Consider the following 12,282-nt stretch of genomic DNA (forward strand, 5'->3'; position numbering starts at 1 on the left):
ACACACACACACACATATATATGACACGTTTGTGTTAGTAAAACGCGACAAGATGTAGTTTTTCAGTCAGGCACATCAGAGGCACCTCTTACTACGCGAAGGCGTGTGGATGGGGCGGATTTGATGATGTTGAGTTGGCAGTTTGGTTTCAAAGTGAATTCTTCTTAAAACTCTGCAAAAATTGCAAAACTTTTGTTTGTTTGTTTGTTTTAATGTACTAAAAGCCAACGCTAATGTCCGCTAGTTTGCGGGTGGTTTCTCGTGTTTATGAGGTTTCTGCCACGCAGCGGTACAGCAGCAGTCCTCATTAACTGCCAGATGATCCTGCGCCTTCTGCGCGCAAACCACCTTTGATGTTTATGTTTTAACCTTTTTATTATTTGGTTTGTTTTCTTTTAACGTGCTGGAGGGACGGATGAGATCATTACTATGGGACTGAGGAGAGGTAGGTCAGTTTGAATCATTTGCAGCTTAGCTGTAACTAGTTCTGCAGAGTGTGTGAAAAGCAGAAATAGAAAACTTGCAGAGTAATAATGAGAGGACTATATACTTACTGTGTCTTTCAGTTAACGTGATCATTCTTGTGCTGCTGGCTGTTGCCTTCCTCATCATAGTCCAGCGAAATCTCCTCAATCTCAGTGACTTTTTGCACACAGAAAAGCCAGGTATGGTCATTATCTCTGTGTTCGAGTCTTCACTGTAGTGTGGGGCACACACTCTTGCGTGGAGCAGTTAGGTGAATTTAAGTAAAGCCATACAAAAAGTTGATGTAATGCATTTTTAAATGTGCCTTTATGTGCAGATGAAGGGCTGATTCTTCCCTTTGAGTCTGAACTGTCTCCAGACTTGAATTCGGCAAGGACGGGTGAGGAGATTCCTGTTCTCATCACCGCTGCTGAGGACAGACTTGGTGCTGTTGTTGCTGCCATGAACAGTGTGTACAGGAACAGCAAAGCCAATGTTGTCTTCAACATCGTGACCTTGAATGAAACCGTCGCTCACTTAAAGTAAGATATTTCAGCACGTCTCTCTCCTTAGGTGCGGAAAGGTGGGAGTTTGTGAACTTGGTCATATTTGACCTGTCCTTTTCTTTATTTTACAGAGCATGGCTGAGTAATACTAGACTAAACAGTGTCAAATATAAGATAGTAATTTTTAAGCCTGAGTTACTTAATGGGAAGATATCTAAGGATCCTCAGACCCCGGAGGCTGCAAAACTAGTAAGACAACTACAGGCATACACATGTTGTTTGCATGCCTTCCCCACTAGCTAAAACTTGTTTTAACTGTAATTTTTTTCAGCTGACCTTTGCCAGGTTTTATCTTCCTGCTTACATTCCCGAAGCAGAGAAAGCTATCTATTTGGACGATGATGTCATCGTACAAGGTGAGAAGTCTCCAGAAATGAAGAGATTTGGTTATGAAATGAGGCCCCCTTTTTGTTTTTTTGTTTTTTTAATTTCAGTAAATTCTTTTCTGTTGGCTCTCAGGTGACATTCAGGAGCTCTATGAAACCAACCTCAAACCAGGACATGCCGCAGCCTTCTCTGATGACTGTGACTCGGCATCTGCCAAAGGCATTGTTCGTGGTGCGGGAAATCAGGTGGGCATGACCCACAAGAGCTTTTCAGAGTAAAACAAAAAGTTAAGAATATCATACACTGTGATGCTTAATTAGATGACAAATCTCTGTTAACAGAATAATTACATTGGCTTCTTGGATTTCAAGAAAGAAGCTATCAAGAAGCTGGGGATGAGAGCCAACACGTGCTCTTTCAATCCCGGGGTCTTCATTGCCAACTTGACTGAATGGAAGAACCAAAACATCACCCAGCAGCTGGAGCACTGGATGGAGCTCAACACACAGTAAGTGACTCAGACTGGCGCAATAATGAATGGACTTTAAACAAAGGAAAAAAAATCCTACTGTTAGTTACAAAACATGAATTTAGAATAGAATAGACCTTTGTTGTCATTGTACATGTACCTTGAAATTTAATCCAGTGAATCTCTTTCTTTGTTTTAAAACCGTGATGTTTTCCTTTTCTCAGGGAGGATCTATACGGTAAAACCCTCGCAGATAGCGTTACCACTCCTCCACTCCTCATTGTTTTTTACAAACGCCACTCTAGCATTGACCCCATGTGGCACGTGAGACACCTTGGTAAGTTCTGGCTGATTTCTAATTTTAAAAATGAACAAACCAAAAATGGATTTTCCAACAATCACATTGTTGCGATGTCATAGTTTGTGAAGTGGAAACACCACAAACAAAACTTTAACGCCATAACCATAACTACAGGGAGTGCAGAATTATTAGGCAACTTAACAAAAAACAAATATATACCCATTTCAATTATTTATTTTCACCAGTGAAACCAATATAACATCTCCACATTCACAAATATACATTTCTGACATTCAAAAACAAAACAGCGACCAATATAGCCACCTTTCTTTGCAAGAACACTCAAAAGCCTGCCATCCATGGATTCTGTCAGTGTTTGGATCTGTTCACCATCAACATTGCGTGCAGCAGCAACCACAGCCTCCCAGACACTGTTCAGAGAGGTGTACTGTTTTCCCTCCTTGTAAATCTCACATTTGATGATGGACCACAGGTTCTCAATGGGGTTCAGATCAGGTGAACAAGGAGGCCATGTCATTAGTTTTTCTTCTTTTATACCCTTTCTTGCCAGCCACGCTGTGGAGTACTTGGACGCGTGTGATGGAGCATTGTCCTGCATGAAAATCATGTTTTTCTTGAAGGATGCAGACTTCTTCCTGTACCACTGCTTGAAGAAGGTGTCTTCCAGAAACTGGCAGTAGGACTGGGAGTTGAGCTTGACTCCATCCTCAACCCGAAAAGGCCCCACAAGCTCATCTTTGATGATACCAGCCCAAACCAGTACTCCACCTCCACCTTGCTGGCGTCTGAGTCGGACTGGAGCTCTCTGCCCTTTACCAATCCAGCCACGGGCCCATCCATCTGGCCCATCAAGACTCACTCTCATTTCATCAGTCCATAAAACCTTAGAAAAACCAGTCTTGAGATATTTCTTGGCCCAGTCTTGACGTTTCAGCTTGTGTGTCTTGTTCAGTGGTGGTCGTCTTTCAGCCTTTCTTACCTTGGCCATGTCTCTGAGTATTGCACACCTTGTGCTTTTGGGCACTCCAGTGATGTTGCAGCTCTGAAATATGGCCAAACTGGTGGCAAGTGGCATCTTGGCAGCTGCACGCTTGACTTTTCTCAGTTCATGGGCAGTTATTTTGCGCCTTGGTTTTTCCACACGCTTCTTGCGACCCTGTTGACTATTTTGAATGAAACGCTTGATTGTTCGATGATCACGCTTCAGAAGCTTTGCAATTTTGAGACTGCTGCATCCCTCTGCAAGATATCTCACTATTTTTGACTTTTCTGAGCCTGTCAAGTCCTTCTTTTGACCCATTTTGCCAAAGGAAAGGACGTTGCCTAATAATTATGCACACCTGATATAGGGTGTTGATGTCATTAGACCACACCCCTTCTCATTACAGAGATGCACATCACCTAATATGCTTAATTGGTAGTAGGCTTTCGAGCCTATACAGCTTGGAGTAAGACAACATGCATGAAGAGGATGATGTGGACAAAATACTCATTTGCCTAATAATTCTGCACTCCCTGTATAGCTCGTTACCCTAACCTTAACCACGTTCACGTTCTAACCCTCAAATCTAACTCCAAACGTTTTTTAAAAAACTTTTTTTCCTGAGTGGACATCAGCAGGTTTATTTTTTCCATGTTAAAAAACTATGAATTCACAACAGTGTTCTTGTTCACTTGCAGCGTTGAACTTTGACAAACGTTAATGCTGCTGATTCAAGAACAAGTCCAACGTGGAGATATCAGATACATCCACAAGACCAGGCTGCTTGACAAGCTTTTAAAGACACATTTAGCCTCAGAATCTAATTATTTATGTGGTCTATAAGGCCAGATGAATACTATGTAAATTACTTGGGGGTAAATCATTTAAATAGGTAATTTTTTTCATGGTGCCAAGTTGTAGATTTCTCTGCCTTCTTTAGAATATAATGGATCTAAATGGCACCTTGTGGAGCTTACAGTGCCGTAATGAAAGTCAGTAGCGACGCGTCTCTTCACAAATTACGACATGCTTTCTTAAAAGAACAAAAAATATTGTGATCACTTAAATGTAAGAACTTTTACTCTTTTATCTGACTTCACCCATCAACTGTTTCGCTCTTCAGAAGAAAGCATGAATTTAGTTTTGTTTTTCCATGTTGACCACCACATAATAAGACACTTCCATTATGTTCAAGAAAAAAGCAGAGATTTCTACATCTGATATTTTTAAAATGGTGGAAATCACACCAAAACAATCCAGATAGATATATGGCAGGCTGTTCATTAGTCTGAGCATTTTGCTGTAACTGACTTAAAACAGCCACCTCCTAGCCTTGTCTTCACTTCTAACTAATACATGCCAGTGTGGTCAAATGTCTCTGCAAAGAGGCAAATTGTCAGTGTCAGACTAGTCCTACAGCAGCCTTTTGATGTCATTAAGTGACTTTTAATTGTGCAAAAACTCTGTGAAAGATAAAAGTATTCAGATCACATGTTTGATGATCATACAGGATGGTCCTGTTTTGGTGATAAAAAAAAAAAAAAAACATGTTTCTCTTCATACAATAACGGATTATATTTTGTGCTTTCAGTGTTAAATATGCTAAATAAAAGAAACAATTCTGTTCATTTTTCAGGTGTAACAGGTGCTGGAAGCCGCTATTCTTCCCAGTTTGTGAAAGCTGCCAAACTCCTGCATTGGAACGGACACTATAAGCCCTGGGGGCGAGGATCCTCATTTACTGATGTGTGGGACAAGTGGTTCATTCCCGACCCCACAGGAAAATTTCACCCTGTGCGAAGACACACGGGGGACAGCTAGACTGAAAAATGGGCTCCTTGAACCTTCAGATCGGGTTCGTAGCAGCAGGAAAACTTCTTCATATCTCAGGAACTATGCAAATGTCATGTGTTTTAGTTCCATCGTCCTCCGAATGTGGACCTGCCTATTCTCATCTTCCAATGAACAGAGATTTTTTTTTCTATATCCAGAGTATATTGTTGATCGCTTCGAATTGCATTTTTTAAGAAATATTTTGTTAAACTAAAAGTAGACCATTTCAAATACTGTTTTACTCCCACTCAGCTGAGCATAAACCATCCTTGTCAAAGTAAATGGCTTTTAAGTAGCTGTGTTTAGCAGCTAAATAAGGATTTATTTACTTAATGTGCATATTAAATGACTCAATTATCTGAGTGAGTCACAGCTTATTCCTGCTTCTTTCTGATCAGCTTAGTTTGAATTATAATCATTAGCCATGCAAATTCCTCATGTCAGTACCTCAGTGCAGTACTTCCTGTGGAAAACTATATTTTTAAGTCTTGTATAAATCCTCTACAGGTTAACTGCAGTCAAACTAATGGTGCATGTTACTTTACCATAATAAACACTACCTGTCCCGCTTTCATATTTAACAAAAAAAAAGTTTTTTTTTTTATTTTTTTTTTTTTTACACGAACCACTAAGATCACTGCACCTCTGCAGGAACAGAACAGCTTTGCACGAACATCTCCTACTTTAGTGCTTCATTATCAGCATTTTCCTACTACCTGTTTAAAGTCCCCTTACTGGTGTAAATGTCTTTTTTTTTGTATATCAAATAAAGGTTACATGTTTATTAAACTCTTGTGATTCTTTTTTTGTCCAATATCTGCTAAATCTTTTTACAATTGCATCTTCAGAATTCGGTACCTTTTGTGACAGTGTGCCAAATATCAGGCTTAAATCCAGAATTTGATTTTTTTTCCCAAAAATAGCAGTCGCCATTTATGAATCAGAAATTGCTACACTTTTCAAACATGTCTGAGGGATTTGCAGAAAGTTGATAAATATTTGGAAAGTCCAGTCTTTTGTGATCATACCGTTGCTTTTGTTGTGTACAGTGAAGTTGCTGGTATCTTTGGTCACCTCTACATGTGCTGGCTCTCATTTTCCTAATAGGGATGGACAATAACAAAACAAAGACACTGTAGTTAATACCTTTAAAATTAGGCTAAGATGTTTCCCAGTGGGTTGTGTCAGATGGATGTCCCTCCCTGAACCTGGTTCTGGACGGTTCATCCTGTTAAAAGGGAGTTTAGAAAAGTTAGTTTTTATCACCAAATGTTTGCTCATAGGGGGTTGTCCGATTGTTCAGGTTTTCTCTGGTATTACTGTAGGCTCTGTAGATATAAAACTGAATTAAAGAGGGTTTTCATATTGAAATGTATTGATCTAAAAAAACAACAAAAAAACTCCACACAGCACAAGGCAACAGATTGTTTCTTTTCAGGTTTATTACCTTGGTAGTACGATGTCTATTTACACTGCAATACAAGATATTACAAAGATCTTGTAAAGAATCAGATATATACAGATGCATGCTATGCAATAAAGTCCATCTCTTGGTAGGTGGTTATTCCGAGAAAGACAAACAGACTGATTTATCAGTTGAAAACTTTCAGATTAATCCCACAGTAAGCTGGGTTCAACCCAGCTGTACTCTGAAATCAGTCCACTAGCAGGACAAGTGAAGGCACCCAAGTGACTGTATATCATCATTTTCATGCATTCTGATGAATCCAAAGTCTGAATGTCCACCAGGCTGCAGGCACCCGCTCAATCATTTAAAATCAGTGTTGAAGTCATAGGCGTCGTCTGTGATAGCTGTTGAGAGGCTGATGTCAATGGGGACAGACTGAAAATGCACGTTTCCTTTTTTTTCTGCAACGAGAAAGCAGGAGATGTTAAGTAGCTGCCTTGATGGGACCAATATTCTAGTGACAAATGAAAGCAATCTTTTTCAAAACATTTACTTTTGATTGTCTTTTTCTGTAGTTTCTCAGCTTTCTCCTTTTTATTCGAGTCCTCCGTGGTTTCAGTCTGTAAGAAGAGCGGATGGTTCAGTTATTTAAACTCAACAAGCTCAAAAATATACAGCGTGTTTTATTAAGAGAAAAAAAAGGGTTCCAGTCATCAGGATCAGAGTTGGATTAGAAGTCTTCATGAACAATTCAAGACTTGCATTTTTGTCCTCATTTCCAGAAGAGTGGACCATCATTAACATTTTAAGCAGCTCTATTGTTTGACAGGTTTCCCATCTGTAATTACCTCGCTGCTTTCTTCGTTCTGCTCTGCTGCTTCTTCTGTGGCTGCAGCTCCAGGCTTTCCTTCAGGGATGTCGGCGACACTCAGCAAACCTGAAGTCGGCCCTTTAGAGGTGAATCCTATACTGCTGGCCTGGTTTGGAAATCTAACAGCTGCAAAAGGGAATGTTTTCAACAAGATTAAAAAATGAAAACACTGTAATACATTCACAAGTGCTGACCTGAAAAGCCCATTTGAGGCCTCAAATGCCAAACTGCAATTCTTTACACCTCACACGAATAGAACATTAATATTAACCGTAACTACTTCCTGCACTCTCAACTTTTATTTCTAGACCTCTATCAACCAATCCCTGAATTTCAAAACAAGCATCAGATGGGAAAGGAAGGTGATTTTATGACTCTAAATGTGCATGATAGTTGTGTCAGATGGATTGGTCCATTTCACATTTTGGACCTCTTAAAACCATTTGAGCATCATTTGCTTATTATTTATTATGTTTAATGTTGCTGACAATGTCCTTTTCCAGCAGTATAACGGACCATGTCACAAAGCTCAAAAATCATCTAAAACCTGCTTCCTCTGAAATCTTTTGGGATTCCAGTATCGACCAAAAGCAGAGGAATATTTCCAGCACTTCACTGAATCTATGCCCCAAGTAATTAAGGCACTTCTGAAGGCAACAGGGGCTCTAACCCAGTAACTAACCAGGTGTAACTAATAAAGTGGCCGGGAACCATTTACCTCTGTAATAGTGTACTGTGTTTGCCTTACGTTACACAATGACACCCCCCCCCCCCCCCCCAAAAAAAAAAAACTTCACAAAATTTCACATTAATACCTTTCAGAGTTTCCTTGTTTCCCGTTTTTATTTTGTTTAGATTCCAGCCATTCTGCATCTCAGTGACCACAGCATCAGACAGGTAGGCAGGAAGGCTGTGGTTTTCTGGTGCCTTACAGTGGTAGCTCAGTTTGGCTCTGAGGAGACATCAAGCCAGAGAGCAGGATTTTTTTTTAATTCAAAAGCACTAAGCAGTTTTTTCCCAAGCAGCATATTTACAGCTCAGTACAGCACAGTATCTGGATCAGAGTTGGATTAGAAGTCTTCATGATGAACTCCAGAAGTGCATTTTGTCCTCATTTCCAGTCATGCACTGCAGCTGCCCACCTTCCCAAGACAGTATAAAAGTGCGCACACTCACCCTGTCCAATCTGCAAGAAACGTGGTGGCCGCCTGCTCTGTGTTGGGAACGCCGCCCTTCTGCAAATAACCACGCTTTTTGGCGAAAAGGGTCAGAAACTCCAGAGAATTTCTGAAGTCTGGGATGTTATACTGAAGCATGATCTGGAACAATCAGAACAAATAACCTTAATTTATTAAAACTGTAATTTACAGCAGCGACCGAATTTGTAATGTTAACACCTCCTGTGAGAGAAACTCTTCGTACCTGGGTCTTATCACACTGCTTAAGCAGATTCCTGACAGCCTCCAGCACACTCTCACCGCCTTCCTCCACCTGCAGGCTCCTTAGAGCCATCGAGGCCGGAGGGTTGGATGGCGATGCCACAACTCCTGGGCTGTCTATTAGCTTCACATTCTTTGCGATGTGCACCTCTTGCATCATTCTGGTGAATTGTAGAGAGGAAAAAAAAATGATGATGCAAAACAAGCAAGAGGGTCAGAGAAACGTATTCACCACCAATATTCACTTAAATTACAACTTTTAAAGCAAACTAAACAGAACAATTGCAAGCAGTGATACAGAAGAGTTCTACTTTGAGACTGGATTTTTAAAGATTGCCACTTACTTGGTGGTGCCTCTCTTGATGCCAACATTGCATGCTAGGGACCCCTTTATACTGTTGATGATGCTGCTCTTCCCAACATTAGGAAAACCTGAAGGTAAAAGGAAGTGTGCAAAAGATTCAGTACCCTGAACAATTGACAGTGAATGCAACACCCATCAAGGACATTGATGGCAAAAAAAGAAAAAGAAAAACTTACCAACTACACCGACTCGGAGTGAACCTTCACTCTGCGTTTTATCAGCATAGCTTATGAGCAACTCTGCAAGACAACAGTTTCCAAAGCAGGCTGCTCCTCTGGATCTGTCCAGCACTTCATTAGAGGCCACTATCCTGCGCTTTTTGGCTTTCTAATGAAGAGCGAAACAGAGATATCATGAACAGTTAAAGTGGCTGAGGATTGCTCTTTTGTAAAAATGGATACCTCGTGTCTGCATGCATAGAGATTTTTAAAAATGATCCACAAACACATCTCAGCTCTGCGTAGAACAGGCTGAATTAATCATGTGGTTTGTTTACTACTCTTGGAGGCTATAACCAGTTATAACAGCACAGAAGAAGCTGTCCAACCTTCTCAGTCCTCCACATCATTAAAAAAAACAACAACCCTAATTTCTAACAATTCTTAGTAACCACAGAACTCACACTAGCCACTGTTGAATAACAGTTTTAAAACACGCTCGTTATTTCAGCCCTCTATGACAGACAACTCGTGAAAATGAATAAACTGCATCTGTGATCTAAACAGACGGTGGACTGCTTTCAAAGCAGAAAGTTGGAGCTGTCACCAGTTCAGTATTGACCAAACTACCGTTTGGTAGTATTTGACCAAACATGAGATGTGATCAGTCTCCCTTTCGCTTTTTAGGTATGATGTTGGGTGATGGCAAGAAAATCATTTTTGCAAAATCTCACTGTGCAAAATCTCAGGTGAATTGACTCTTTTTCAATCCCAGGCGGAGACACAAATCTACTTGGGGTTGTGCCACGCATCCAGCGTAAAAATAACTAACTAAATAAATCAAACTTACGGAACTACTGGCTGTTGTGGCAAAATCTGAAAGGCAAATTCTTCATGTTTTTAAAGTGTGGAGAGTAAAATGCACCACCTACCACAACTCCATCCCGCAGCTGTGTCGATGCTTTAAATGCCACAGCAGGAAACTCCTGCTGCAAACACTGGATCCACCTTTCCACGGTCTCTTTTGGCACCAGGTCTGCAACAGACAAAGCCAAAAACCAGTTTAATCCAATGAAATTCACGCAAACACATCAGGGTTTAAACTGTACGTGAAACATGAGGCAGGATCCCAAGTCAATTTACCTATTTTGTTTAAAACCAAAAGTAATTTCTTGGTGCCTCCTCTCTGCAGCACAGCCTCCTCGAGCTGTGGACACCTGCACCCCAGTGGATCACGAGCGTCGAGGACTTCTATTACTACATCGGATGCATCGATTACCTGAAACAGAGGAGATCCCTTGAGCGTTAAGAGCTATTATTCTCCATGGTTAGACCACACCTGGGAGCAGGTAGCTTTACCTTGTTTAATTCAGCACAAAGGAAGTGTTTTGAGCTCCTGTCTGGGGCAGGCTTTTTCTCTGACTGAGTTCCATTGTCATCCTATTTAAACAAGACAAGGTCAGCAGAGAAGAGCTTAAAAGTTGAATACACATAAGGTCTTAGCGATGGCCTTTTTACCTTGCGAGCCTTCTTCGCCGTGGGTTCTGCTGCTTTACTCGCAGCCTCCTTCTCTTTCTTCCTCTTCTCAGCTCGCTGCTCCTTTTTAGCTTGCCTCCTCTTTTCTTTTTCTTCCTCGACCTATGAGACAGATTCATTGAAAGACTCTTACACTTTAACAACACAAGAGACATACTGCACATGAATGTCATGATGATCAAAGCACAGACTTTTTCATGGTTAGATCGGGACTGTGCATTAACCTTCAACATGCTCCCGTGATGATGTGCGCAAGAAAAGCCATTTGACTGCTAACCTGTAGCCTCCTCTGTTCTGCCTCTCTGAGGATCTCCTCTTTGAAAGGAGCACTGTTGGGCACTCCGATATCCTTCTTCACTCGTTTGCTCACTCCTTTCTTCTTTGCCTCTTTCCTTAGCTTTCTGTTGTGCTCCCGGACCTAAATACACGACAAGACTGGGTCACTCAGTTACATGGGGACACAAAAATCCGTTTAAAAAAAAGAAAAAAGAAAATCTGGTCCACATGGGCCTTCTGTGGGAAACATTTACTCAAACGTCCTGCTAGAAGTTAGTGTCAAAGTTAAGGCGCTTACCTTCTTCTGTATTTTATAACGTTTGGCACATGAGAGCCGCTTGCTTGCCTTCTTTAACTCTGAAGACGACAGAAAAGAATAAAACAGTTAGCGGTTGTAAGCTGGAAGCCGCGCTAAAGCAGACTGAACAGGTTTACCGGCCACCAATGACAGCCGCTAGCTCGTTAACCGCGTGATTAACAGACCAGTAAAGCTCTGTATAATTATTCCACTTTATTCATAATGAAGTATTACTGTAACAACGTTATTTACTTACTTGGTCGTTTCATGATGGTGCCGCAGACCTACCAATGTGACTGAAATGCTCTCACACGTGGGAGACGGAGAAGTTTGATGTCATGTCACTTCCGGTTCTTTCAGCGTGTGGTTGGGATTTCGCCACCTGCTGGTCAGGAGGGTTTAGTTACAATCTTGTTCTTCTTTCGCCACAGCGGATCATCTGCCTCAGCCTCATCCTCTGTAGCTCCAACCGTGTCCTTCTTCATTACGTCCATGAATCTCCTCTGTGGGCTTCCTTTTTTCCTCCTCTGTGGCAGCTGCATATTCAACATCTTGTGTCCAGTGTATCCACCTTCCCCCCTCTACACGTACTCAAATATCTCAGTCTTCAAGTCAAGTCAAGTGGCATACTGTCATTTCAACCACGTGCAGCGGTACAGTACACAGTGTAGCGAGACAATGTTCCTCCAAGACCATGGTGCTACATATAACATATAACAGACAATCAACACAGGACTACATAAAGTGCGATTGTGCAAAAATAACAAAACCCCCCAAAACTAAACACAGTGAAACACCAGACAGAACAGAACAATACAGACACAAGACAGTGCAGACACAACAGTGCAATAGAAAAGTGCAACAATGACAGTGGGATGTTCAAAAGACCGAGCATTGTGCAAAAAGCAGCTTGATGTATGAAGGTGTGTGTGTGTGTGTGTGTGTGTGTGTGTGTGTGTGTGTGTGTG

At 41.2% G+C, this 12,282-nt stretch overlaps 2 protein-coding genes and 1 non-coding gene across 3 annotated transcripts; 1 reads left to right on the forward strand and 2 right to left on the reverse strand.

Moving 5' to 3' along the window:
- Positions 1-75: 75 nt before the first annotated feature.
- glt8d1 (glycosyltransferase 8 domain containing 1) lies at positions 76-6,703 on the forward strand. Its single transcript, XM_005918510.3, has 9 exons — positions 76-445; positions 567-665; positions 803-1,007; positions 1,103-1,220; positions 1,303-1,387; positions 1,491-1,603; positions 1,700-1,866; positions 2,052-2,164; positions 4,768-6,703. Exons 1-9 carry the CDS (start codon positions 430-432, stop codon positions 4,950-4,952), a joined length of 1,101 nt encoding a protein of 366 aa, XP_005918572.1. The 5' UTR covers positions 76-429; the 3' UTR covers positions 4,953-6,703.
- gnl3 (guanine nucleotide binding protein-like 3 (nucleolar)) lies at positions 6,387-11,703 on the reverse strand. The gene is made up of 15 exons (XM_005918512.3): positions 11,571-11,703; positions 11,315-11,373; positions 11,018-11,158; positions 10,723-10,842; positions 10,564-10,644; positions 10,348-10,483; positions 10,137-10,240; positions 9,223-9,373; positions 9,027-9,114; positions 8,666-8,843; positions 8,420-8,562; positions 8,059-8,195; positions 7,221-7,369; positions 6,926-6,992; positions 6,387-6,833 (listed from the first exon to the last, which is right to left on the reverse strand). Exons 1-15 carry the CDS (start codon positions 11,581-11,583, stop codon positions 6,733-6,735), a joined length of 1,668 nt encoding a protein of 555 aa, XP_005918574.1. The 5' UTR covers positions 11,584-11,703; the 3' UTR covers positions 6,387-6,732.
- On the reverse strand, positions 9,476-9,608 carry LOC121814285. The gene has a single exon (XR_006054253.1). It is a non-coding gene; the product is annotated as a small nucleolar RNA SNORA47 (small nucleolar RNA).
- Positions 11,704-12,282: the final 579 nt, after the last annotated feature.

The sequence above is a fragment of the Haplochromis burtoni genome, unplaced genomic scaffold, assembly GCF_018398535.1.
Source record: "Haplochromis burtoni strain Fernald_Lab_line unplaced genomic scaffold, NCSU_Asbu1 Contig_32, whole genome shotgun sequence".
Lineage (NCBI taxonomy): Eukaryota > Metazoa > Chordata > Actinopteri > Cichliformes > Cichlidae > Haplochromis > Haplochromis burtoni.